Source organism: Nelusetta ayraudi, unplaced genomic scaffold (assembly GCF_046127955.1).
Source record: "Nelusetta ayraudi isolate G7.1 ecotype Tasmania unplaced genomic scaffold, CSIRO-AGI_Nayr_v1 ptg000006l, whole genome shotgun sequence".
NCBI lineage: Eukaryota > Metazoa > Chordata > Actinopteri > Tetraodontiformes > Monacanthidae > Nelusetta > Nelusetta ayraudi.
In genome coordinates, this window is record NW_027466056.1 from 2,969,359 (window position 1) to 2,996,594 (window position 27,236).

Consider the following 27,236-nt stretch of genomic DNA (forward strand, 5'->3'; position numbering starts at 1 on the left):
GAACAATAATTCTTTGTCCTGTCTGAACTTCAGTTGCTTCTGTTATGAATGCCTGACTTCTGACCTGTGGCAGCAGGTGGACTGAACCATTTTATGTAAATAGAAGGAGTGCGAAACAAAAATGGGAAATGGACTGCACTTATTTAGTGCTTTTCCAGCACCTTCACGGTACCCCAAAGCGCTTTACACAGGCCTCTCATTGCCACACATTCACACACACATTCATACACCAATGGGTGGCTGCTGCCATGCAAGGCGCTGCCTCGCCCCATTGGGAGCAATTAGGGTTCAGTGTAATCATATGGAATCATATGCATTACGTGCAATCATAAACAAGTAATCATATGCATGATTGTAAGTTTATTACTGAGTGTTATATTTTTTTTCAGTATCATAATTGTATTAGGGGCTTTTCCTGGCCCTGTCGATATGGTCTCCAAATACCGTTGTCATTGTTCTCCCCTAACGGTGTCAACATAAACCAGGAGTTCTTAAACTTGCACAGCCAAGTTCATCCTGTAAACATCTGATCTCACCAAAGACAAGAAGATCTTCCTCCCTTTGTTAAAGTTCCCAAGATGCTTACAAACACTCCTCATCCTCCGCAGTGATGGCCTTGTGTTGTCGGCAGGGAGTGATCAATTTAATTACAGCCCGATGCAATTGGTGCATCTAGCGTTTAATCAAATCAAAACGCATCAAACTGCGTCTGCACATTTTATTTAATGTTAACAAATATGGAAAATCAATCCAAGATTTTTGGCCTAATTTGAAAGAAGTTTGAGAGGGCTCGGGGCTGCCCTGGACCCATCTCTAACGTCAACTATGACCACCACATACATTAAGTACAATACAAGTTTGTCAGGCTGGGACTCAAGGCAGGACTCAGAGGGTAGTGAGAGGCAAAGATTTTTTATTGTACCCAACACGCGATACACCACTAGTCCAAGTGATCAAAATAACCAGGCTGTGAAACTCCTAGAGTAACTAATCTATGAAACAACAAGATATAAGTTGCTCAAGGGATAAAGGGCAGAGGACGGGGAAAAACAAGGGATAAACTAAAAATCACTCCAAAGGAGGAAAACGGGGCAAGCTACATACAACTAAAGGATAAACCTAGACTAAAACAGATCGAAACCAAAAGCGCTCACTGGGAGGAATGCAAAAGGGCTAATAAAGTAGAAACAAAACAAAAACACAATCACTCTCTAAGACGGGCTAAGTAACAGAATCTCAGAAACAATTAGCTAAACTTTGACTAAGAACAAAAAAAATCACTCATCTTCGAGGCTGAACCGGCTTACTGGGGTTTTTCTTGGCCTGTAGCAGCGCACTAGACATGACTACACAAGACACTCTGGCACAAGACAAGGGAGACACAGACTATTTAAACACATGAGGTGACGAGGCACAGGTGGAGACAATGGGTAATTGGGTCAGACGCACAGGTGGCACATGAGGAGGGGGAAGTGATCTGAAACGAGAGGAAGGTTAGTAAAGATGTCAAAATAAAACAGGAAATGACAAGACAACACCAAGACACGACGCAACCTCACCGAAGTGTGAGGTTGAGTTTTCACATGTTAGAACATTTTAAACAGCTAAAATCTCGATTGAAAAAATCTTTACATATATGAACTTTCTATCAAAAATTGGACAATTATTTTATGCAAGCGCTGGGATAGGCTCCAGCAGACCCCCGTGACCCTGAGCTCGGGACTAAGCGGGTATGGAAAATGGATGGATGGATTTTATGCAAGCATCTTTGTAACCTAATCACCATTCCTACCATGCTGATAGATAAATGTAGAGAATTTAGCTTTCTTCCCAGGCAGATAAAAGTTCAATACCATTAGCCTCTGGCTGTTCAAAAAAGAACCAGACAACACTTTTTTTTTCTTAGAAAAACAAATCAAACATTTTTATTGTTGGAAAATACAGGAACAAACAGGAGTTGAAAAAAGTCAGCACTATCATACATTCTTGTGTTCTTTACAAAGCACTCTTCTGTCTGTTAATGATGTTATCCCTGTCCTGTAATGAATGGCGTGAGTACAGTCAGGGCTCCAGTTGGAAGATACAGGCACAGTACATATTACACAGTACACAGATATATACAGGAAACAGCATTTAGTCAAATGCTGCAATTTTAAGAATAATGCAAAAAAAAAAAAAAAAAATGTCCTGCATCACTTTTAAAAGCACGCTCTGCCTCGAGATAGTCAGACTCCCAAAGATAGTGGGAGCATCGGAACTATTAGCACCTGATATCATAATCTGGATTATTGCAAAAAAAACAATTCAATCCAGAAATACTGAGCAACATTTTGCAGACTTTTGGCATTACAAACCTATGCGCCTCAAATAACTTTCCTCCTACAAATTGGACGACAGGGGTTTAGGGCTAATTGGGAACTGCTTTAATAATACTTAGTTTACTTAGATGTTTAATGGGGTTTTCTTTTGTTTGAGGACTACCATAATAGATTTACTGATAGCTGTAAATTACTTTTGTTTGTAGGCTAATAAGCAAATGTGCTGCCAAACCAATAAAAAAAAAAGTTCAACCTTTGTCGTTCCAATTTTTATGTTACACTTCGATGATTCAGAATTAGGCAAAACATGCTACATGTGCACCAGGAAGAACGGCAAGATTGGCTGTTCATATCTTCAGAAAACTAGCCAGCGAGTTAGCTAGCGGGCTGCTAGCTTTTTACCCAGTCCAAGCATACAGTAAGGCAAGATTTTAAGAGTAGATTTTAGTTCAGGTATAGACAAATATAACATCCACGGTAATGGCATATGCACCTGCAAAAATGTATTGCAAAAATACATTCCCTCCATATACATATAAATACATTTCTGTTGTGCAAATTGCAAGTGAAGAAGCCTCAAGCCGGCCACTTTCCTCTGTTTATGGGTGGAAGGCAGCAAAATGTTTAAACAACACATCTGGAGTTTATGACAACACTAATGTTGTTTTTTTCCTCCAGCATGTTTATTCATTTGCAAAACATCATCCTCTAGGATGCATTTTCATAATCTAGCCAAATGTACTCATTAATCCACAGTCCTGTGGCTCGCTAGTAGATGATGTTGCCTAACACGGCCCAACACTTGGAGTAGAATTTTTTCTCTGGACCAGAGGAACAGACCCGATAATTGAACAAACAAACAAAAAAAATCTGTGACCTTGCACCTCGTGAAGAAATGTCGTTAAAAACCTTTTGATAAATAACATCTCAAAAGTTATGAAAATAGTATTCAGGGAGCCAGCTTCCCATTATTTTGACACAAAATAAAATATATCTAGCGTGAGTTTGCCCCCTCCACACACTGCAGAGAGTAACGGAACCTCCGTGTATTTTCTGTTCTTCTACCAGTTTAGCCTTGATGCTCGATAAATAGTAATAAGGCCTGTTTTGCTATTATATGTTTCCTGTTATTACTTCCCTGACGAGGATGTCCTGTACATGTTTTTACAGCACTGGGTAAAGTGAGGCAGTTCAAAGGGTGGTCAGATTTGTTAGGACCTCCCCCGCTGTTGTTTCCCTCCCAGTCTGGGCGTTGGTTCCTCCTCCGGCCTTCTCTGAGAACCACTCAGTCCGTTCACCATTTTCCGGGGATGGGTGTTCCACACTCATACCATGAGACATAGTTAATGTGGGAGCGGCCTCCTATTGGGCCAAAGTGGACAGGTTCCTGGCGCAGGGCTCTGTAAAAACCTGGGCAATACAAAAACAAACAAACAAAACAATTCACTGTCAGTCTTCTAAACCTTCAATGTTCATTATTCCTTAACGCTATGACGATTGGAAGACTGTTCTGGCTTTAATCTTCAGATTTGACAAATCACAAATTTTTGCAAGCCAGTTGGTAAATAGCACAACACCTCCCACTGTTTTGTTTTGCTCATTTAGGTTAGCTTAAAACTGTCCCCACAAAACACCTTCCAAACACTAATATAATGTACTATGTATATGTTCAGCTAAAATTAAAATCAGATGTGACGAGTAGCATTAATCTGGAGGCAAGCCAAGGACATTTTTTTCTGCTCTACTGAACAGTAGTTATGTTCTTCGACAGCTACCAACTAACAACTTTCCTTTTGAAAGTGTATCACAGAAAACATGAACGCCTTTTTTTCTTCGACTTTCAGCACTGAAACAACTTCTCAGTTTTGCTGAATGAGAAACAGTCGATGTGTTTGGTGTCTGACGACCAGAACGCACACAAATGTCAAAACATGGGTTGAATCCCGCCAAGAATGTGACATCCTTCTGTAACTGGAACCGCCACCGAGTCTCTGCACGTCGGGGCCCTTCTAACGTCTGCCTCCAGAGCAACTGCAGCTGCGAAAACATTTTCAAACACCTGCCAGGAGCGTTTGGAACAAATTGTTTACCGGGTCTGGATGGAAGCTGGTCGGCTCTGAGTTGCTTGCCAGTTCTGCCATCCAGGAACGAGTCAACAAACTGACAGTGGTCCTCGCCAAAGCCAGACTGATCACCAATGTTGTGGAATTTACCTGGAAGGTAAAACAAATAGTGCCGACCTTAATATAACCCCCTGACTCCACACAGTCCAACAAATCTTTGGGGAACTTCAATGAAACTCACCGTTGAGCGAGTCGCTCAGGTAGATCTTGTACCTGAGGGAGTTGCACAGCTGGACACCAACAAACTTGCGATACCAAGTCCTCTTTACATACTGTTTGCCGTGACAGTCGGAGTGTGAGTCTGTTTGGAAGGGGAACTGAGTCCAGATGGCGTCCTTTCCTGCGGAGACAACGAGCCGTGATTGCAACACTGTGTCATACGACAACGACACTGTGATGCTGTTATCATTGGTCTTACCTGAAACGTTCTCGCTCACCCTGGGATCCGCTAATGAAGAAAAGATGAAGACACTTTATTAATTCAATTTATTAATAGGAATTCCAGGAAAATTTCTGTTTAAAAAAAAACAACAAAAAAGGTAATTCATTCAGGAAAGCTAATGAAGGCAAGCTGAGGGGTTGCAAAACCAGCAGCAATCCTGCTTCAGGTCTGTTCATTTTCTTTCTTGTGGTACCGTTTAATCAAACAAGCTTTAATTTTTTTCCTTCATCTTCTGGCTATTGAAAACATTTGTACATTAGCTTTTGGTTGCAGATATGAAGCAGATGGACAGTACTGTACCCGACTCAGTGTTGAAGGACACCGGTTCACTCAGAGGACCTGTTCCCAAGTCGTTCTTTGGCTTCACTTTAAACTCGTAACTATGAAGGAGCAAAGAGAAGACAAAGCATTAAACAAAAGCGTCGGGTGACCTTTAATTGCATTACATAGACTGTTAATAAACAGAAAACCATAAGTTCATAAGCTGATGGATTCTTCTCATTGTTCTTTTTGAAGTGGTTGCGCTATAATAATTTCTCTCCTATTCAGTGTCACCTGACACTGCGACCTAAACCAGTGTGCTAGCGCTGTTGCTTTGAGTCATTCACACCTGCCACAATTACTCTCCCACCACCAAATACTTTTCCCATATCCAGCACCACTCAAATCTCAGAGAGCGTGACGGGGCGAACTCTGCTTATTTTTGCTCTCTGAACCTCTGGCAAAGAGGCACCGGGTCGACTCTGCCGAGTTGCGTCGCTGCCTTGGCATGTTTGGACAGCTGAATACAGTGTGGTATGAATGTTATATTAGTCTGAGCAAAACCATGTAGGGCTGTTTCACCAGACTATGAAAAGTTGAGAAGATTTGGACAATGAAGGCAGTGTGGGGTTTTTTATTTTTTGGTAAAAGTTTTATCTGAGGGTAACCATGAATTTTCGGGAGCTAGCCAAAGAAGATTTGTTGCCTCAAGCTACCTGCGTGGTTTTATCAAACTAAGAGGACTTCTGAAGATAGGTAGGACAACATCAATAATTTTCCATTCCAATTGGAGGCCATATCTGATGTCGAGCGTACCTGCTCTCAGGTTTAAGGTTCTCCACGGCCGTGTGAGTCTGGTTGGTTGTAAGGACGGAAACCTGCTCGCCGTCAGGTCCTTTAGCGGTTGAAATGACTTCATACTCTGAAAAAAAACAACAACAGTATATTCAAGTCTGTTTGGAAAAGCTAATTTTTCCTAATTTAAAATACGAGTCCCAACAAAAGAAGACCCGTTGGCAAAATTGCGACTTTCAGTTTGAACTATCTTCTCATTTCTGTTCGTACCAGTGGTGTCATTATCAGTCTTCTCCCAGTCCAGGATGACGAAGGAAGGACAACCCTCCACAGTCACCACGGTAAGGTTGGAGGGCGGAGACTTGGGCGGAGCATTCACGTTGGACTCTCCGGGTTCGTCCTCAGGGAAGTAGTTGAGGGAAGATGTGATGGAGCAAGGTTCGTCCGGTTTCTTGCCTGTTTGGTAGATGACGTGAGGAGCTTGGGGACAGAAGGGAGGAGGGATTTGTCAGAATTTTACAAGACCTGGAAGGCAAAGCCTCCTCCATGCATGAACTTTTCAGCCCTATTTTCCCATTAATTGGACTTACCAACGTAACGCTTCTTGCCCAGGGCATCAACATCAGAGGACGGTTCTGGTTTAAACAGTTCAGAGTCTTCCCAGCTCTCCTGTTGAGGTGCTGAATAAAATAAAAACACAGGCACTGTTTTGTATCTTCCAAGCTTGTTGGTTTGAAATTATTGATTTCAGTAAGAACTAAATATGAATCTTGCCTCCTCTATCTAAAAATAAAGAAAGTCTTTGTACCAGGTGTTGTTGGTGCAAAAGTTGTGGTCTGTCTTCGCTCCTGTTTGGTTGGCTTGGCCGTTGCAGGAGGCATTTTGGGCTTTAGGATCGTCAACTTGTCGGACTGCTTCAAGTTGTTCACTTTGTCTAATGCAAAACAGACAACAGACAAAAATACATGACAAAAAGAACTGTGCTCCTTAATAAACACCCAAAAGACAGAATTAGGTTCAGTTTTTTTTTTTTTTTTAACTCTTCTGGAGTTCTAACCTGTTTCGCCAGGTTTGCCCACCATGTTTGGTTTCTTGTTGAACAGGATGGATGAGCGAGGAGATCCTGGAAGGAACCAGACATAGGAAACATTATGTACAACAGCTAATTGCCTGGATTTGGTGTGAGACCTTTCAGAAAGTCGACAACTGGCAGTTTTTGCAGTGGAAGGGAACAGAACATTTTCCCACCATCAGAATTAAGTGCTTTCATAACTTTTGCGGTGGTACACACAACTCTGCCATCAATCAGGTTCAGGCATGTTTTGTCTACTACCAGTTCTAAATCTAAAAATAGCAAAGATGACAGTTTAACATCAACTTTGGCTCTATTTTCTAGCTAGGTGCTCTTTAATCTCCTGGAAAATCACACTGTTTTTGCCCAGAGTTGAACCTGATATCCCTTTCAAAGCTGCCAAATGAAACTGAAAACACGAACAATCCAGTGTAATTCATGTATGTTTTCCTAAAATCTGTGCATGTCCAGAACCTGCATCCAATTACACCCTGTCTCTCGTTTAGAAAAGCCAAAAATTCTTCACAATCAAGGGGTTGACCCGATTCCAGAACTAAATGGAATAATGGCAGAGCCAGAAACATGAAAGATGATGGAGTCCTGACAACTTCTTGTAACACTAAACAATATAGACGGATTCCTTTCAATCAGTCACATGTAAATATGTATGAAGGCAGACAAGATGCCAGACTGCCTGCAGTGCACTGATTTGGTGAATATTTGCTGTTCTTCCTGAAATAATTTGGTCTTCAAAGAGCTGGTTTGCTTTGCGGGGTAAAGCCTCTATTATTCTTGAGCAGCTGGATCCAAGAGCTCTCTGTCAACAAAACTCCTGTAGCAAATTATTCAAAGAGGTTCTTTGTCCTGGAAAGTCAGAGTGGAAACTGTTGCAATTACTGCGTCCGTGTTCAGCAGTGCCCGGTGATTACAGAGCAAGACTAAACGAAATAAATATTGGTATGATTCTCCCTTTTTACGCACAAACAATTCTTCAATTAAAAAGCAAACAGCGGTTTCCGCATGCTTATGCAAAGTTCTCAGTGCACGCCATGCTGTCCTGGTTGCGTGAGTGCTCCGTAAACACAGCGCCTCTGCAGCAACATGTTCGAAGCTTACTGTACTCACACTGCTTGCAATTAAGCGGAGAAGTAAACGCTGAACCCTGACCAGACGCATCCATGAAGGACAGAGACGAAAACTAAGGGCAAAATCAAGATCAGGTTCTAAACAGGTTAAGTAGAAACAGTTCCTATTTTAATGTTCTGCTGCCATTAAAAGCGTAAATCTCTGCAAATTGACGTCCTTAACAAAAAAGTGAAACAAACACCGGATTGCATATTTTAACAAGAAGGGTATTTTCCGCAATCCTCTCCAAAGCTTCTGGCCAAAACCCCTCAAGCTCAAGGCCCTTTTATTATCCCCAGCTACAACCCATCCAATGTTGGCCTCTTAATGCTACACATGACCAAACTGTGCAGGACTACCCTGAATGACTCAGACGCCAGTCGGCACACAGCATGTGCAAATCCTGGATGCAGATGGACCACATTTTAGTATTTTACCAACCATACAGACACTCCTTAATTGGCAATCCAACGGTCAACCACAGCAGGAAAGTCAGACAGCTCGCTCCCAAGCAACGAGTCGTTTACTGCAGCATGAAAAGGCAGTGCTTTCAAAACTGACTCACCAAAAAGGTGCATACTTCACCTGTTTAGGAAATTTTAAAGTGCCAAAATTCGGCAACTTGGCCTTATGTGTGTGGTATCATATCAACTCATGAGACCAATGAAATATGTCGACAACCATGACTCTTAAATTTAAGAATGTTTGTTTCCATCCTTCATTATTACTCACTGGTCTGGGTCCAGCTTTTACTTGTAAAGTACTAAAGATTTACATAAACCTGAAAACATCTGGAAGGCGGATTGGTTCCACAATTGTAGCAATTCTCAATAAGGTTCCCTTTCATAAAAAAAACAATGTCTAGACATTCAAAGAAACCCCACCCACCACCACACAGCACAGAACAACTTAATTGGCTGCTGTTACAACAGTTTGTAACCAGCTCAAATAATCAAGCTCCCACTCCAACGTCCACTTGATTATTTGTAGAAGTCCTTGCGAGAAGCTTTGCTGAAAAATCTTCAGAAGCTTGGGTGAGGACAGAAGGCGTGATGGGCAAAAAAGGAGGACATTGACAGACAGACCAATGGACGGATGAAGTGTTAATAAACAAAAAGAATGGAGACAAAAACACCAAGGTGAGCTGCAGCTGAGGCTGAGGAAGCTGCAAAAGCGAGTGAGAGGTTAACAAACAAAAAGTGACAAATGACTCATTTTGTTTACCCAGTCGGGCTCTGGACCATACAGCGGGTTTAGGAGGGGAAAGGCCCCGGTGTGGCTGTCCATTGACTGTTGGAAGAAAACCAAGTGTTACCAAGATAAAGAAAAGTGAAGCCTGGGCAAAAACAACTGCTAAAGTCCACTGGGAACAATTTTACAAATTAAGTCAGAATGACCCTTTTACTTTTTAGTAAACACTGAAATTGGATGAGTGTGTTCCTGGAAAGCTTGTTCAGCCAATTTGACAAACTATGCATGGGCCGATTTGCCAAAACAATGAACTGTTTGAACAGAAAAACTGTTTAGCCAAGAGAGGAAAAGTGTTGTGTCGCCGTGGCACAACGTCCAAGATCTTTCACACTGAATGATAAACTAACTGTGCTCGAGAGGGCGAGGGCTGAAGCAAATGTGCAGTTGCTCAAAATGTGAGGTTCATTTATCAAGCAACGGTTTATTGACCAAAAAGATTGAAAGTACTCAAGACAGTGAACAATAGAGTGGTTAGACTTTGCTCTGACAGGGGTGTATCAACTATGACAGAATCATTTGGGTAAAGTCAAAGAGGACAAGGGTAAAATCAAGGTAGTGTTAGGAAAGAGTGGGATTACCCCTAAGTATCCCAGAGGTTGGGGATGAGTTACTGGGTCTAGAGGAAGGGTTGGGCCTTCTTGGGCCGTTAGAGAGAGGATAGAGAGAGTTTCTTGGAGCAGGCCTCATGGATGTGACCAACGAGGTAACTGCTGGGTTGTAAGGCTGCAAAGGTTCTGGAGAAAGAGTTCTTTTGGTGCCTTGACCTGAAAGATCAAAAAAAAAAACAATGGCAGAGCCTTTGTTATTGATTCATCCTTGACCTCATCCAAGTTGCCAAGTCAAACGAGCTTGTGGCAGCCCAGTGCAGCATTGGTTAGTGATGGATGCTTCTTCAGTGATGAACCAGTGGATGTTTAGAGCAGTGGAAACAAAAGAGTTGGATGGGATCATGGAGAGTTTTCTTAAAGGCCCACAATCTTGAGAAAACAGTCATTTAAGCTGTTGGTGGTTTAATGACGTGATCATGACTGTATGATTGTGTGCCGCATGCAGACGTTGAAGGCGAATGTTGGATGAAATGCCTTGACATGGTCCTTCAGCGATGCAGCCATTCCTGTGGATGGAAACAAGTCAATCCCAGAAGCCAACCGGAAGATTTGTGGGAACAAGACGGTTTGCGGATTAACAGCAGAAAGAAAGGAAAACCAGCTCTCAAGAGGAAGAGTAAAGCTTATAGTGAGGTTTCCGTTACCCCATTTGAAAATTTTGTCTTTGTCATTTGCCAGAGCCAACAGTGAAGACCCGTCCTGCGAGTTGTCATAAACTGTGTGGGAGAAAAAAAGGGTTTAAAGCAATGAAAATGCTGGATGTTTGTCTCGTTCTGGAGAGGATCCAAAACCTGCAGACGCAAAATGACAAGCACTTCTGGAAAACCTGGAGGGTTACTAGAAAACTAAAAAGTACATACAGAAGAGTCAATTCCAAGAGGAAATAGTTTGCAAATAACATATAGAGATTACCCTTAATAGAGTGAATTTTTGTATAGGCCTTCTGTGTGATTGTGTGCAGATGACAATGATGTTTATATCTGACTAATAGTGGACCTGTCAACAGAAGATTACTATGGGTTTCACTTTCATCGTACTCTCTAAAAAAAGTGCAGTCCAGCCACAAAACAGATCTCGCATAGAACTATTTCTTACAAAAAAGTTCAGGATCATATACTTCTTTCTAAAACAGTAGAACACAAGAAAGAAAGTTGGAAAATGGGAAATTACCAGCGGAGTTATATTGCTTCTCGGGTGCGTTAGTGGGAGCCTTAGTAGTCTGGCCGCGATGTAAGTCACCCTTGGAAGGGAATTTAAGAAGGAGGGAGGCTGCGGTGGTTGTAGGAGGGGCTTTGGTGGTCAGGAGTTTGGGAACGTTGGGCTGATGGGCTGCCGGGCGCTCAGAGTTGTTTTTAAGAGTGTTTTCCTGATCTGATGTTGAAGAGGAGAGAGGTACAGTGACTATGGGAATCTAAGTGTACCTTTTTTGGCAGAATACCAACTCCTAATTTTTAGTTTTGAGTCTACGTTTTAGTATTAAAGTATGTTATACTTCATGGTGTTTTCTTACAAATCTCAAACTGGCAAAGCAATATAAAAAACACTTTTAGTCCCATAATCTGGTACCTCATAGAAATACATGATAGGTTGACAAAAAGTGGGAGGGGACATTTTTGCAGATCGGCTTGTGTTGTTTCCACCCTGGTTGGGGGGAATCCAACAACGTCTGCGTCTGAACTGGGCAACATGCAGTCTTCTCATGCAAACTGACGATCCAGCAGTGACTTTACAGAGGACAGGCAAGAAAGGAGACAGAAACAGGGAGAAAGTCACATTCATGAAGTTCATCGTCAACCTTTGACAAAGATACCAATTTGGTGGAATCCAATGATGCCTTTTAGCTTAAAGAGTCAATTCCAAGGTTCTGTTTACTGGTGGTGGGTCTGTTTACTGCTATGGGTCGGTTTACTGCTAAAACCTTGCTTGTTTTGTTTTTTACTTCTGTGCCACAACGCTCTAGCTACGCTACACAAAAATGGTACAGGGTCCAAAGCAGTCTCAGAAATATCTCATCTCCCACTTTTGCAGAATAGGAGATCTGAAAATAATGCTAAAAATAACAGCTAAACATAAATTGTAACCCCACAATTATTAAATATTTGCTCTTCCGATATAGCCCTTTTAATAAAATGCTTTTAATTATGTTTTGTCAGTTGACTAGATCCAACACCTGCTTATCTCTTCACATTAATTAAAAGTTAGCTCGATGGACAGACTAGCCTAAAATAACTATTTTAGGTTCGTCAAATTGGGATAAATTTGCTGATGAGGCTACACGGTGACGATGGCATTCAGAGAGAAGTCTTTGTTCAAAGGTAGACAAGGCTAAGAGTAAGCCAGCATAACGGACAGCAGCTGTAGTCACATGACCAATAGCAGCCATGATCTAGCTGCCACTGCGGTGCCGCTGGGCGTGGGAAAACCAAACTTACTGGTGTCACCTAACCTCCCGCAACGTCTTCGCCTTTGAAACCACGACTTTCTACAGTGAATTTGAGGCATGCTAGCGTGAAGCCGATCGCAATAGCTGCTGTAGCAGTCCCAGGCCCCACCCACTCCCCCAAGACTCAGCCGAAGCAGGTAACAGGCCTCGAATAAAGCTTGATGGTAAAAAAAAAAGAAAGAAAAAAGGGGAAGGAACAAGGCTCCATTACCGAATGACACACGAGGCCATTTGGGCTCAGTGGAGCCTGGCAGAGGTAATGCTTCCTGGCGGCTTTCAGGTGGTGCTGTGGGAAATAATATGGCTAGTTATGAGAAAATAAACATAGAATCCATGTTAGTTTAATAGAAAGTGGTAAAAAAAAGGAAAGTCCACAAAAATGCAGAAGAAGTTCTCTTTTTGACAAATAAACAGTTGTTGTGCTGATTCACGCGGACGTCCACCTTTGCCTGCAGCCACAGGCCTGAGCTTGAAACTCTGGATGACAAATCACTACTGATTTAGTTTATTTATGTCGGATTTGAAGTGTTTCAACATTTCAATGTGTGTCTGCCAAACGTATATTGAGCGACACGCCCGCGAGTCTTGTTCTGCTCCGTCTCGAGAGCGAACGGCCGTGTTCACATTAACGAGCTGCAGCTGCTCTAATTTGCAAAGGGTGTTATTCTAACTCACAAAGTATGGGACAACTTCTGCAAATGGGCATCGGTGAGTGGGGAGAACTCAGAGAAACCACAGAAATAAAATAAGACAGCCGCCATAAATCGTTTCGCCGCAGTTTGTGGGGCGAAGTGGAGGCAAGATCCAAATCATTTGGGCCTCAATGAAGAAGATTTGGGGGACAAAATGTGTTTCCAGGTCTGCAGTGGAGGGATAAAAGGTGTGGAAGGAGTGGTGTGTGTGTGTGCGTGTGTGCGTGTATGTGTTTACAGAGAAGAAAAAAGATAATCACCGAAACGAGGAGCTCCGGGGAAATTCGGCATTTTGAGGAGAGGAGAGATTCGAGTCCTGTTGTGCAGAACTGTGAACAAGTCAACACATCAGAGGAAAATGAAATTGAACAGCTGAAACAGATAAAAGGGAAGAGCTGAAATAAAATCAGTAACAAATAGATGAAATCAATGAAAAGCATCTGTTATTCCTGCTGGGGAAAGAATTTTTTTATTTCTTGGATGGGATCTGGGAACAAAGGGTGAAAGCTGGAGAAACAATCTTGAAAGTGGTCAAATCTGATTGAATGACAAAAAAAATATTTTTTTTGACAGACGTGTGAAATAAATCCAGGTGGACTGGCGAAACTAAAATAAAGAATTTCTTTCAGTAGGAAAGCCAAATGGCCAATCAAATCATAACCCAATACGCAAAACACGATTCTGTTTAACGCTTCTTTTACACATTTACATCTTGTTGGTTCAATTGTTTCAATCAAACAGCCTGTAATTAAGTGCGTTGACTTTGGCTTTAAGGTAAAACACTTCAAACTCCAGACAGCGCGTTTACTACCAGCCTGAACACGCTTTATTCATTCGCCACAGCTTCTATTATCTCACTTTATTATCATCGCCGCCGTGAAACAGATGGAGGCGGAGGACACACTGTGCACACTGTACATACCTGAGGGGCCATTAACGGATTCCTCCAATAAATCGGGCAGAAATAATAAGGGAGCAGTGACAAAACCCTGCTGCCTGAACAAGTTCCTCACTGTAACAGTGGAACCGATAGCAAAACAAAGTGACGGTGCTTACCGGTTCGGGGAAGGAAGAGTGCGTTCTGACCCAGAGGTTTCTGAAAAACAGAGCAGACAAGGTTCAGTCACAACCTGCGGCATTTAGCATCGTCTTCATTCAGTGTGACGAAAACCGTGCGAGTGGCCGTGAAAGGTGATAAATTAGGCCCTGCGAGAGGAACAACTCTGACCTCCGACCCCTTTTAAAGAGCCAGCACATCAAATATGTGTCTGCTGGGAAACGGACGTCATGTTTCATGTTGCGTACACGCGGTCTAACATGCAGACCAGCAACGGAGACGTACGCCTGGAGTACAACAGAGTTAAAGCTGGGTATTTGTTTCTAGGTAGGGAGTCCAATATTTTTGAGGAGCTGTTATAACAATACTTGAGAAGTGGGAGAAAATGTTTTGGCATGGTCATATTTCAAGGTTATGAGGCTAAATACTCCGCAGGTTTGACCCCTTGAAATCACCCAAAAAAAAGGCTCACTTACAATTGGCTTGGGATGAGGAGGACGCAGCTTCTTATCTGTGAAATTGCAGAAAAAAAAAAAAAAAAAAAATCAAGCAATCAGATTTCATTTCTGTGAGAAATAAGAAAATTCTTTGGATCAAAACCAAATAATGCCCTCACCACCCATGTTGGTGTTGTGAATGACTGGTTTGCTCCACGTGCCCCGGCGGTCGTCCTTGTTGGAGCGGACGCCAAACTCATAGGGCGTGTTGAGCTTCAGGTTGTCGATGACTGTGTCGCTGGTGGGGCAGGTCTGGTAGATCCACTTCCTGTTCCTCTCCCTGTAGCGGATGGTGTAGTACCTGAAGGTGATGGGAAAACATGGAACCATCATCACAATGGCAATGTGCTTCGTTGGGAGCACATCAGGGTTGTTCAAGGTCAGTCTGGGGTTCCACAGGGCTCCATTCTTGGCCTCTTTATTTGTGAGATTTGCACCTGAACCAAAACTGGCTTGTTGTTATATTTGGGTACATCCTGGAAATTTGTTTGGCATAAAGATCATCAAGGCTTCGGATCAAACTCAAACTGTAGCCTCAGTGTGTTCAAGTGTGATGGAACAAACTCACCAAAAACTTGATTTGCTGACTCTGCCCTGGTGTTGGTGCTGACTGCCCCACCAATGCCAGAAGCTAACTCCTCTGGCTTTCAAAGAGTCAAAGGGGGTGGAGGACCACAGACAGAAGGCATTCCACACCTGCACGCCGTCTTTAGACCATGCGGTTTCTCTCTGGCCTCCCTCTGCGGCTGTGACCTCAGCATGTAAAATTTCCTGTGCTAGGTGTTGTTAATTCTGGCCAGTGCCAGTGCCACTACCAGTCTCGCTCCTTCCTTAGTCATGTTTTTCAGAGCCGGAGAGATTGGCGGCTGCAGCCAAACCCTCCTCAGAGAGACCTGGCACTAGGTTTTGGATTAGGCCGCCAGGGTGGCAGAAGACATTCCGCTTAAGCTTTCCGTGGGTTCCTCCAAGATGTTTGACAGCGACAATGGAAAACAACGGTCCCATTGTCCCAACAGTGTGTTGTCTCTCGACACGCAAAGACAAACAGAATTCTACCATGGTTTCCCGTGAAACTATGGTATTATCTTGGTACATGAAGACAAGACCAGTCAGTGCCACTAGTAAACAAAGGTTTTCGAAACAAGGGAAAATGACTAAGCACTTGTCAAAAATGCAATTTGATGAGGTGAAACACTATCTTGAATGTTATGATACTGGATGAGTCATTGTTGGTAAGGTGAATAAACACACATCAGTGTTGAAAGACAAACTTTTCTGCAAAAGTTAGCCTATCTATGTTTGCTTTCTTGTTTGAAGATCTTTAAAAAAGGGAGGACATCAAGTCGTTCAAGTTGAAATTTAAGTGGCAAGAGACGTAAAGAACTGAGAACAAAAAAGTGATAAATGCTTTTGCTCAAAATTCTTTAAGATCCAAATTATGTCAGTTTTCTCAAGCTATCTATAAATCTAAAAATGTGACATGCTAATAAGCTACACAATCACTTTCGTAATTTAAACACACGTGTGTTTGGTTATGTAATAGCTTGATTTGTTTTGCTTTTCTACAATTAGTGAGTCTATTTAGCAATGCTCACCCGTCCTCAAGACACTCGTCCAGGATGTTGCCGTCATAGGGTGTCTTCAGCGAGTTCCCCCAGGACAGCAGCACGGCCGTGGGGCTGACGGAGCCGATGACCAGGTGCAGCGGCTTCTCCAGGTTCACCTTCCCTATGGCAACAGACGAGAGCAGACACAGTGAGGTGTCCCGTCGGTGCAGAGCAATAAAGAGGAAATAAAAGTAAAAAAAAAAAAAGAAAAAAGGGTTGGCCAGCTACCCGTGCAGTGCTTCTTCACATCGTTGACTGGGATTGGCTGGACGGCCACCAGGTACTTGGGCTCAGCGTCTGAAGGGAAGCATAGAGTCTGGATTTAGTCCCGTTTAATCGGGGCCGTTAAAGGAATTTAAGATGATCTTTGATCACAGCGTAGCTGTAAGAACTCAAAAACTTAGATTTGTATGTTTTCGTTTATTCAGACATGAAAAAAATGCTTATGTCTGAATAAAATAGAGATACAAACCAAATAAATAATGAACACAATTGATCTAACTCAAAAAACTTGACTTTTTAAGGCCGCTTCAACTTTGACTTGTCTTGCAGAGGAAAAGAACTCCACCGCACATGCGTTTCCTCATGTTTGCAGTGGCTCAGAGGCACAGCGAGCTGAATCCCGGTGGCAGCCTCACAGCTGGATGTGATGCTGGGCCGGACCAGGCCAGCCGGCAGAGCAGGTCCTCATCTGTTTACTCACCGGATCCCTAATAACTGTTTAAAACTGACCAGATGTTGGGACTGCGTTTTGCTCTCTCGCTCTGCAGAGTCTCAAGTCCCGGAAAAAAAAGGGTTCTGTTTATTTGCACGTAAACCATTTGTTTGAATCTCAGGCAAACGATATTAGATTATCGTTTGTTAATTTAAAAAAGAAGAAGAAGAAGAAGAAAAAAAAGCACATCATTTGCTGACAATTTTCTCCACGTGATGCGAGTAGTGTGCAGCGTCCAGGGCACCAACATGTGAGGAATCTCTTACAACGTGCAACCAGCAGGGTGATAACGATGATTATGAGGATGAGGATCATGATGATCGATGTTAAAAGCGTTGCACACATGACAGCCATTAGAGGGCGAGAGAGAAAGTCATGGGGGGAGGAGGGGCCTGACAGCTGCAACAACTCCCAGAATAAGCTGAATATCCCAGAATTTCTTTCCACATTTAGCGGCTGAAGAGCTTTAAAACGACTTAGTGGCGGACACCAAACAGCAGCTGCAGCGATTAAAAAAAGAAATTGATGCTTGGCGCCTGAAACGTCAGTTCAGCCGACTAAGAAAACCTACACAAAAAAAGCGTTGAGAAACGTCTGACAGGAGAACAATGAGACAACAGGAAGTGCGTGGGAGGCGGGGATAGGAAGTAAGCGGTGTGTGCTCGAAAGTGAAGAGTTCAGGAGTATTTTACTGCTGGAGTCAATGCTCTCATTATTATTTATGAAGAGTAACAGCTGCACTTGCAGAATTCTGGTGGAACCATCTTTGAAAGCTCGGGTGTGAATTGTTTTCTTGCTGGTCTGAAATCCATCCATCGCACGCAAGAGTTACAAAGTGGAATCTTTCCCTTTCGGTCGTCTTTGAGAAGCTGCTCTGTCTCAAACAGCCCACAGAAGTGGATGAAGCCTCGGATTTAGTTCTTTTGTCCCAGTAAGACTTTTGAAATCCCACAGAATAAAAGAGGCTCACCTCCGTCCACCCTTTGCGGACGAGCCAGGAAAATGCGAAGTCGTCTCTTTTGAATGAGGCCAACGTGCTCTCTCTTGTCCGTAGACAATCTCACCTTGGCGGCACCGCTGTGGGTTAATTGTGCCATATTTACTTTCAACCGTCGCTCTTTTTAATTGTGAACACGTTGAAACAGCTTTGCAGGAATTTTTTCCAGGGAGGTTTGCTAGTCATCCTCCAGACTGAACTTAAGTGTTGTTGTTTTTTTTGTTTGTTTTTTTTAAATGAAAATGATCCCTGGTTGCAGGGTGTTGGCCGCAGATGTGTACTGAAAAGGACTGAAATCTCATTATACGCAGACGATATAATAATTTCTGTTGGGGATTTTTTTGCTGTATCAGATTTGCGCATTTAGAAAGACAAAAAATAACACACACACAGGAAGTATTTCAAGAATGAGCTCCAGGAATTCTGTGCATGCAGTAAGCAGCAGTTTCCCCGGTAGAGGAAGCAGAGAATTCCTGCGTCTCCCAAAGCGGCATCTTTGTGGCTTAAGGGGAAACCGAAGTCGCGAAGCTTGGATCAGCCCAGACCAAACTGCGGTTGGCGATCCCTCCCCAGGCCGCTAATGGATGCCTCTCCACTGGGAGCCTTAAACCAGTAAGGTAAACACCACATGAAGGAGGTAAGGCCGCCGCCACAGCCCCACCCTCTCTGCGGTCTGCATGACAGGAGGGAGGAAGAACGGCAAAAAAAATGAGGCAAGGGCTGATTTGAAGTACTCCTCTTCTGACTCAAGTGTTTATGTGTGTTTTGCGATTTATGTTGAGGGTTCAGCTCGACCTCAGAGTTGGAGACTCAGCACACACACACAGTTTGGCAAGTGGGACGAATGATTCTCACGACTGCACTTGAACGCAGCACTTAAGTTGCTAAAAGCTCTTTTGAAGCTGAACCCCAATGTACGCATTGACGATTGATCAGTTGGTGAAAATATCGAGATGCGTATGAGGTCCAACAAGTTTTACTATCAGGAATATGCAAGTCGCTGCTTTCTCTCGTGTTGTCAAAACACTTTTATGAAGTCCTGGACACCGATGGGATGTTATGGGCTGGTGACAGTGTAGCTGCTGTGACCATAAAAGGAAAAGAAAAGCAAAACCCCCCCGACGAAAAAGCAAAACTTTCAGGGAAACAGACCTGAGCCTTCGTTGGCATTCACAGCAAAAATTTAAGCCAAATTTGGACCTTTGGGAAGTTGGCCAGGGAAAACGGGACTCTCCTGTGTCCATTAGGACAGATGTTAGTTTCCCAGAGTGGATAAATGAACATCCAACGGGGGTGCAAACAGAGCCAGTCCAGGAAGATATTGATGGATGGTTTTCAGCAGCTCTTCTCTTCATACCAGCCCAACTTCTATCATTTTTTTTTAGACCTTGGCTGAGTGTCAGGCCGCGGATCAGAGCCACCTGCTGCTACCGCTGCCAGAGTGCTGGGCTTCCAAAACCGTTCTCATGTTCACGGTCCCCCCACTGCACAGTGTTGAGGCTCGGACGTTGCTGTCTTTCCCACGAGTCCAAGCGGTTTGGATGGTTATCGATCACTGCTGCCATGATCTCGGGGTGTCTCTGATTCAGCACAATGCATTGCATAAGACTTCTCAAAAAGACCTGTCAAACATTGTTCTTAACGGTCTCCATGCAGGTTGGTGGAATTTTTGAAAGATAAAAGCCAGAAAATTCGGACATTTTGATCTTGGGCTGCGTCAAACGATCCACAGATGGGCAAGGTTTGAACCTTGAAGAAAAACCTGGATGAAATTGGCTTTTTTTTGTTGATAAGGGATTGGGCTGCTATCATTGTTTGTGTCCTCTGCAGGCTTCCGTATTGGCACTTACCCACTTCTGTCTCGTACGGCTGGCCATTCTCCGGCAGCTGGATGAACTGCTTGGAGAACATGTTGCTGCCATAGCCCAGGATGTAACCCTCCAGCTTCACGTCAGGACTTGGCCGCAGGAACTTCATGACGATGGTGTCGCCGGTGGCGTTGATGCGAACCTTCATGTTCTGGCGGCGCACTGGGGGGAGAAGAAGAGGAAGAGAGATCATGGTCAGAGCAGGGGCAAAGGGACGACGGGGAAATCAATCCAATTACAACTGTGATTTTAAATTAATGGTCAACATCATTATGCATGATTGCTTCAGTTTTCTTTTTGGCCTCTGCTGGCTTCGACATACTGACCAACGAAAATACAATTGAATTCTGGACTCCCGCCTTGAAAAATATTTTTAGTAATTTAGTAAAATACTGCACATTTTACTCATTAAACTATTAAGGTTGTAAACTTTTTTGGTTTATTTTGAAAGTTTTGCTCTGGCATCTGGCACTTTTGCAACACTCCCCTTTGCAGCACCAGAATCCAAACTAAATTTTGACCCCTTTTTTCTAAAAAAAAAAAACCCAACAAACTTGGTCGTGTTCCCGCCGAGGATCATTCTTAATCAATGTTTCCTTTCACCCTCCACATGTTCGTTTAATTGTTGCATCATGCTCGTGTAAATTGTTTTGCTGGCAAAATATTTCCAGGTAATCAAGCCACGGCTGTCACACTACGAAATATCTGAAGGTAGTTTCAAGGAAAACACTTTAACAAATGAGAGCAATCAGCCAGAGGGAAAACAGATGCTAAGTGTTTTCCGCACTGGTTTGGTGTTGCACGCTTTGTGTTCGGTTTAGAGTCACCGGATCCGCAGCTTGTTGTAACATTTCTCTTCCTGCTGGAGTCAAGTTTGCTTTAGTGAGTGGAATTCACAGAATAATGACACAAGTGCTGTTAACATTGGTGCTCAGACAGTTAGCGCCTTTTTTGCGGGTCTCTGGGTAATTTCAGACATTCTTTCCAAAACCCAATCAAGGCAATTTTTTTTTCTTCAGGGTGAAATATTTCATAAACTTTTGGATGGATTGTTTCCCGCAGGACACTTCTGTGACCTCTACTTTGGGCATTCATCATTAGCCTCTGCCATTAAGCTAACACTGCTAGCAAGCCAGGGACAATGACGTTATCCCAGCTGAAGTTATGTGCTTGGTGTCAACGTCGGTAGCCCACTGATGTTACGCACGTGTCTCCGAAAACTGCGAGCATGTCGTTTTGGTTTGTTGTTTTTTTCGCCAATAAACACTTTGTGTAAAAAAATTTCAGTAACTGAAAATAGAGACAATAGACCTTAATTCTATTCTCTCCAAGACAAATACTTGAAGTCACTCTCTGGAAGCTGGAGGCTAACTGTGGATTCAATCATGCAGTTTCATCATTTCTACAATGAATATCATATTAAAAAACACATTTCGTCTCTACCCTTCTGAGTTGCTATCCTGTTTTCAATCAGGTCCAGGGAGCACGTGGACTGGCAGATGTCCTGTCAGTGAAAGAACGGGACCTCTGCCTGTCCAGGGTTGCGTTCCAGCGTCAGGGTTGACTTTTAAAACCTTTAACAAGTTCAGAATGTTTCAGTCCCACATGTTTTTTTTTCCTCGGGATCTATAAAGACTTTTATTGTTCCAGCACTTTGAGGCACCGAGGGTGTACCACGAGGGATGGCTGGGATGGTTGGGAGAAAAAACAAATAACCCATACCCAGGCTTAGTGAGATTTAACTACAAAACATAAAGTAATTCAGGAAAATTACATTTGTAGATCCTACACTTGCAAAGGAGCTGAACCAATGAGGTTTGAGGTTTGACGTCTAAATTCTGCAAGATCCATCTTGAAATTCGACGTCCAATTGGAACAGCTGGTTGTTTTGCACCCTCTAGTGGACTCGCTGCCTTGTTGATGTTGCCAAAGATTTGCATTTTTTAAGTCGCTCAGATCTGTAAAAGCAACAACATGTTTTTTTTTCTTTTGTTCCACAACATGCCGTAAAGCATCATGTAAACTACGCTCAGAAAATCTGCCGCTTGATTAGCATCCAAAATGACACGTGAGCACGAGAAGGCCTGATTCAGCAGTGTCGGGCTCGCTTTACTCGACACGTTCCCATTGTTAACGAGTGCCAACGGGCCACAAACATGGCGCTGGAATTTGTCCTGCGCTAAATCCTCCCGAAACCACTCGCAGAAGATCCCACATGTATCTGCAGATCCTTCATGTGGCTCTGCTAAGCCGCGAACATTCACCCAAGTCAGAGGGAGCGACAGGGATGTGAAAAAAAGCTTGCTTCAGCAAAAAATGGATTACGAGCCACGGCTGAATGATCTCTTAATCATGGAAATATATCCATCACCAGTTTGGAGTAATACGTGTGTTTGCCCAAAATGAGCTCCAAATGTTGCTGTTCACTCACAGCTCTGCGACCTTATGATGGACTTGGGCCAAGAATTGTAAAACAGCCGACGTCAATAGAGATTTTTTTTAAGGTTTCAAGATATAGAATTTTTGCAAATGTTTGAAAAGACCAGATTAAAAAAGAAAAACGTCCTGGGGGAAGCACTCACCAGTCTTTCCACTTGATGAGCAGGTATAATGGCTTTTAATCGGACAAGAGCGAACAGCTCCTCCGATGAAAGACTTTTCCTGACACGTAAAAGTGTTTTTATTAACGCTGGCTCAGCCCCGTCTGTTTATCTTGACTGTCTATTGTCGGACGGGAGGAGCAGCAATGTCGCAACCGACAAACTTTTCCGATGCTGATTGTGGATGATAAACGGCGAAGTGCAGCCGAGTGGGGGCCATTCAGCTCGAGAGCCAACACGCGCCCCCCCCCGCAAAAAAATATGTTGGAAGCGAAACCCCCTTGAAGATCTCGAATTAGGCGATCCGTCACTTTGACAGGGTGCAGCGCTCCGTGAGCATCGTGGATAAACTCCATCACAGGAACATTTGTCTCCTGCTACGCTGTGTTTGTTTTGCTGATTAAGTTTCTGCCCCACCTCCCTCCCTCCCGCTCCCCCAGGGGGCACCTTGCGGCCAAACAATCACGGCTAATTCAGCGTTAATCCGTCTTGTCCAGCAGTTTTTTGGGCTTTTTTTTTTTGAGTGGTTTCGTATGTTGTGTGGGAAAGCCTGCCAAGAGGTCGCTGGACTTGTGTCATTGCATGGCTAACTCTTGGCCGTCCTGCGGCAGAGTGGATCAGCTCCACATTAGTGACGGCAGACCCCTTTTCAGGAGCTGCACGTGCTCCTTCAGCGGCCTGGCCAACGTCTCGCGCTGACGTTTACAAGGTGGACAGCTGAGCGCAGCGGCCGCACGCGGATCGCATGACTCACGTTGTTGTCAAGGCACAATTTCGGGGTTTTCAGCTCAGCTATTGCAGTGATTCAAACTCCTCTGGCTCCTCTGCACCATTTCGCACGTGCAAAAAAGTCCAACAACAAACAAAATGTGAAATGCTGGAGAAACGCCACAGCAACGCTAGAATGAGATTTTGGAGTGTTCAAGAAGGACAGAGAACCCAGTTCCTTGTACCACAGGGAGGCTAAAGATTCAGAATCAAAGTATATCTGAGAAATCTGAGAACCACAAGAGCAAGTCTCAGTTCTTGGAACAAAAGTATACGCAGATGATGTGATGCTGTCTGGCTAATGATGAGACGTATACGTTGTCGGTTGAAAGTGCAACGTCAATGAGATCAATCAGCAGCTGTCTCCCCGTGGAAGTCAACTAGAGAGCAGCCATCGCCGTCACCGCCACCAGTGAGTGGTGAGCCGCCTGCCACTTCATCATCCCTCCAGTGGAAACTAACCAACCTCCCTTTCATGTGCCTGATAACGAGCTGCTGTTGCTTTTACTGGTTTCACTGGGCTTTTAAAGCCATTTTGGAGGGAAACCAGCTGTCGCGTTGCAGCGCTCACCTCCCCCGACAGGCCAACTCCGGAACTGCTCCTTCAAAAGTGGCACCTTTCATGGCAAAGAGTTGATGTGCACTCACTCCATCATCCATCTGGGCTGAAAAAAAAACCCTGATGCACGTTTTACGGAATATGGTGGGGTTAGGGATTTTCCTCGAATTCAATTGTGAAGTTTTGCCTGGAGGTTTGCTGTTTGTTAGCCCTACGCTGCTTCTCCAGGATTTACACTCTGAATGTTGCTGCTCTGGAACTTCTCACACGCGGAACAAAATTGATGGGAAAGCAGCAACGACTCTGCAGGAGGCAGAAAGCAGAGCAGTCTCTCCCCCTGCCACCTCCCTCCCTCCCTCTGATGTTCTTGGCTCTCTCACCCGCTGATGTCACCCCCTTTCTCACCCCCCACCCCCCAAGGCTGCCACAGTGGACCACCGTGTCGCTGCAACACCTCCACATTGTAGGGGATTGTGCAGGTTTTAAAAAAGCTCTATAACAGACAGATGCCAGAGGTTGGAATCAAAAACAAGCCCCGCCCAACTCCCCCACCCCCTCCCCCCAAAGAAATCCAAGGTCTCACCCCCGTGAAACTTGCAGAGATGAGCAGCAACACCTGCAGCAACAGCAGCAGAACCCGTGCAGTAGGGCGTCTCGGATAATGCAGAAAACAAAAGGAAGAGGAGGAGACTGAAACGCTGAGTTGGTGCTGACAAGGTCCAGCGCGCACGAAAAGGCAGAAGAGAAAATGCAAAACAAAAAACAAAAAACAAAAAACTTCAAGCTCACAGGAAGGGGCTCGCTGAGTTTGGGAAAGGACTGTCAGGAAAATCCTGCAGGATGAAAACGTGTTTCCTGCGTACAACGATTTTCATGCAGCAGGAACCCCTGCAGGAGAAGCTGGATGTGCACGTGGACGTGCACACACCCTGCACTCTGCACAACCAACCTATCTTTTTTGTGCTTGTTTTTTTGTTAAGCAGCTTCACCCGCAGTTTCCCCGCTTCCTCGCTCACATCGACACGTTTAAAAAGTTTATTTGCCTGCAAACTCACCTTTTGCACGCAACGTCTCTGTGTGCAGACTCGGATACCTGACCCCTCCAACCCCACTGACCCTGGTCATTTTGAATGAGGCCCTCACTTGCCTCCTCCCCGCAAACCTCTGAACTCCGCATGCAACATTTCACATCATCACTCGTCTGGTGCACTTGCCTCTGATGGCTTCCAGTAGCAGCGTCCCGCTGTGCAGCAGCACCAGCACCTGGAGGAGGAGAGCCAGGCACGCCATGAGGAGGTGGAGCAGGTGGTGGAGTTGGAGGTGGAGGTGGTGGAGAAGCGACCAGGAGCTGGACAACTTCACTAGGCGTCTCTGCTCTGCAGCCTTAGCGACTTGTTCAGCCTGACGGACGTTTTCCTCGCTGTGGAGAGCTGCACCGCCGCACCACCGGCATCTATACCGTCTGCAGGTGGGCGGGGCAGGGGCAACGCCGGCCCCTCCCACCTCTTTCCCCCACCCTCCTTCCCTCAAACACGGACTCCTCCAGCTCTTTTTTTCTTCCTCCTCCTGTTTTCTTCATCGCCCCTCCACCTCAGAGCTGTTTTGTGTTTCTTTTGTGTTTTTTCCTCCTTCCAGTTCTTCATCTTCAGAGCCTTTTTCTTGGCAGTCCCCCACACATCATAATTCAGCTGTGCGTGTTTTGCCAGCAGCCCTCGCAATGGAGACATAATGTGAATGAAATGTAAGCAAAGCAGCAGCAGCAGCAGCAACAGCAGCAGGAAGAGAAGAGCAGGAGCAAACACAGGCAGCTTTTAATCTGGACCAACGTTCTGTCTTTGTTTTTTGTATTTTCCTTTTTTATTTTTTTATTATTGTTTTTTTACAGGTGTTGCTATTGATGTTGAACAAAGTCACAAACCCACTTAGAGCCTCCTGGAGACTAATCATGGCAGCTACGACGCACTGAAAACACTTCTGCTGGACTCATGTGCCTGTCTACACCTAATTTGTTGTCCCGGTCGCTGGCTGGTTTGTCTTTGTGTGTCTTTCTTTACTCGTCCCTCTCGTCGCTCTTGCCTCCTTTTTTGTCACGCTCGTGTAGCTGTGCTGCGTCTCCCTGCTCAGTGTTTGCCTCCTGTCATGTTTTTCTGCATCTGCTCTTTGTCCACGTTTTTGCTGCAAGAAACACAAGAGAGTCAGTGTAGTAAGTTGGGAAATTTGACTGCTGGAGGAGGAATGAAAGGAGAGCAAAACACCTCACACAAACGCGTGCGCGCACACACGCACGCACGCACGCACGCACACACACACACACGCGCGCACACAGCTGTTGTGTTGTGTTTGGGTCACTGAGGTCTTGTTCCATGTGCTCCAGCAGGAAAGTTTGTGAAATAGAAGCGTCCAGGGCAACTGCAGCAAAGCATCGTGGGGGGGAATAGGGAAAGGCCACCAAACACACACACGCACATACACATACACGCACACCACACAACACACGCTGACATCACAACACGTCCGCCCACTTCACACGTGCAGGCTGCTGCGAGCCAAAGTCACTGACATGTTTTCTCCTGGATGGAGTAGCTGGCCGACGATGACGAGGAGGGAGGGAGAGGAAGGAGGAAGGAGGGGCAAAGGAACACCCCAAAAACGCTGGCCGGGAGTCATGTCGACGCCCCCCGTCCGGCACGTGTCGGCACATGCGACAGGACGGACAGAGGGACGGAGGGAAAGCTGCCAAGCAGCAGCTGCCGAGGACGAGAAAAGGAAGGTGACGTTCCAGATTATTCCGGGGGCTGGAGCGCGGAGCTCATACAATGTGCTGCTAATACGGCCACCAGAGGAAGAAAAACCTCGCGGGTCATTCAGTCTTACGGCAATGGGACAAAACCAGGAAACTGGGACAGCTGCCAAAAGATTGGCGCCACAGGGTCGTCCAGAGAAACTGGGCAAAGATTCAAACTGAGTCGTTCGTTAGCAAAGGTGTCTCTCAGGGCGCGGTTCTGAGCTCGTCCTTTTTTGGCTGCAGTGCTGAGGTTTCCACTTTTTATGGTGAAATTAAAAACATTTTTAGGGTGAATTTTGGTTTGACTGATTCTTCTTTGTGAAGTAGCAGGGTGAGTTTAACATAGAAAATTGGCGGGTCAAACTTAAAAAAAAAACAACCTTGCGACCGCTGTGCTACTTTTAGCTTTTAGCCCCGAGGTGCCATGTGACGCTTCGGCCGGTCGGGATGGTTCACCGGGTGGACTCACTGATGTCACATGTTTGATTGGTAATGAAAAAATTGCTTGTCCGCCCGTCTGACCACAGCGTTTGGCTCGGCAAGAACATTAACAGTGTTTTTCTTCTACTTAATGCACTGAAATTACAGCCATTAAACAAAAAAGAAAGCAAGGGGAAAAAGTTGCCATTTTGCGCAACTCGTGCAAAAACATG

At 44.5% G+C, this 27,236-nt stretch overlaps 1 protein-coding gene across 17 annotated transcripts; it reads right to left on the reverse strand.

Moving 5' to 3' along the window:
- Nucleotides 1-1,886: 1,886 nt before the first annotated feature.
- Nucleotides 1,887-26,893, reverse strand: abi3bpb (ABI family, member 3 (NESH) binding protein b). Of its 17 annotated transcripts, XM_076015431.1 has the most exons (23): nucleotides 25,013-26,893; nucleotides 19,854-20,033; nucleotides 16,520-16,588; nucleotides 16,280-16,412; nucleotides 14,804-14,985; nucleotides 14,664-14,698; nucleotides 14,187-14,226; nucleotides 13,391-13,459; nucleotides 12,650-12,724; nucleotides 11,166-11,366; nucleotides 10,640-10,711; nucleotides 9,966-10,151; nucleotides 9,361-9,426; nucleotides 6,997-7,062; nucleotides 6,748-6,873; nucleotides 6,530-6,619; nucleotides 6,210-6,419; nucleotides 5,961-6,066; nucleotides 5,184-5,263; nucleotides 4,860-4,889; nucleotides 4,623-4,781; nucleotides 4,409-4,531; nucleotides 1,887-3,728 (listed from the first exon to the last, which is right to left on the reverse strand). In XM_076015431.1, the coding sequence occupies exons 1-23, from the start codon at nucleotides 25,086-25,088 to the stop codon at nucleotides 3,613-3,615; spliced, it is 2,490 nt and encodes an 829-aa protein (XP_075871546.1). In that variant the 5' UTR covers nucleotides 25,089-26,893; the 3' UTR covers nucleotides 1,887-3,612. The 17 variants fall into 17 exon arrangements, with proteins under 17 accessions (XP_075871546.1, XP_075871554.1, XP_075871562.1 ...); XM_076015439.1 differs by lacking the exon at nucleotides 10,640-10,711 and having other exon boundaries at nucleotides 25,013-26,878; XM_076015447.1 differs by lacking the exon at nucleotides 9,966-10,151 and having other exon boundaries at nucleotides 25,013-26,863.
- Between the last annotated feature and the right edge of the window lie 343 nt (nucleotides 26,894-27,236).

Bases quoted from the DNA above. Each gene is read 5' to 3' on its own strand.
- abi3bpb (XM_076015431.1), bottom strand. From the start codon at position 25,088: ATGGCGTGCCTGGCTCTCCTCCTCCAGGTGCTGGTGCTGCTGCACAGC. The intron at 14,227-14,663 runs GTAAGTGAGCCT...TCTGTTTTTCAG, and splicing joins CTCCTCATCCCAAGCCAATT to AAACCTCTGGGTCAGAACGC. The intron at 10,712-11,165 runs GTAATTTCCCAT...TCTCCCACACAG, and splicing joins GAAGCAATATAACTCCGCTG to TTTATGACAACTCGCAGGAC.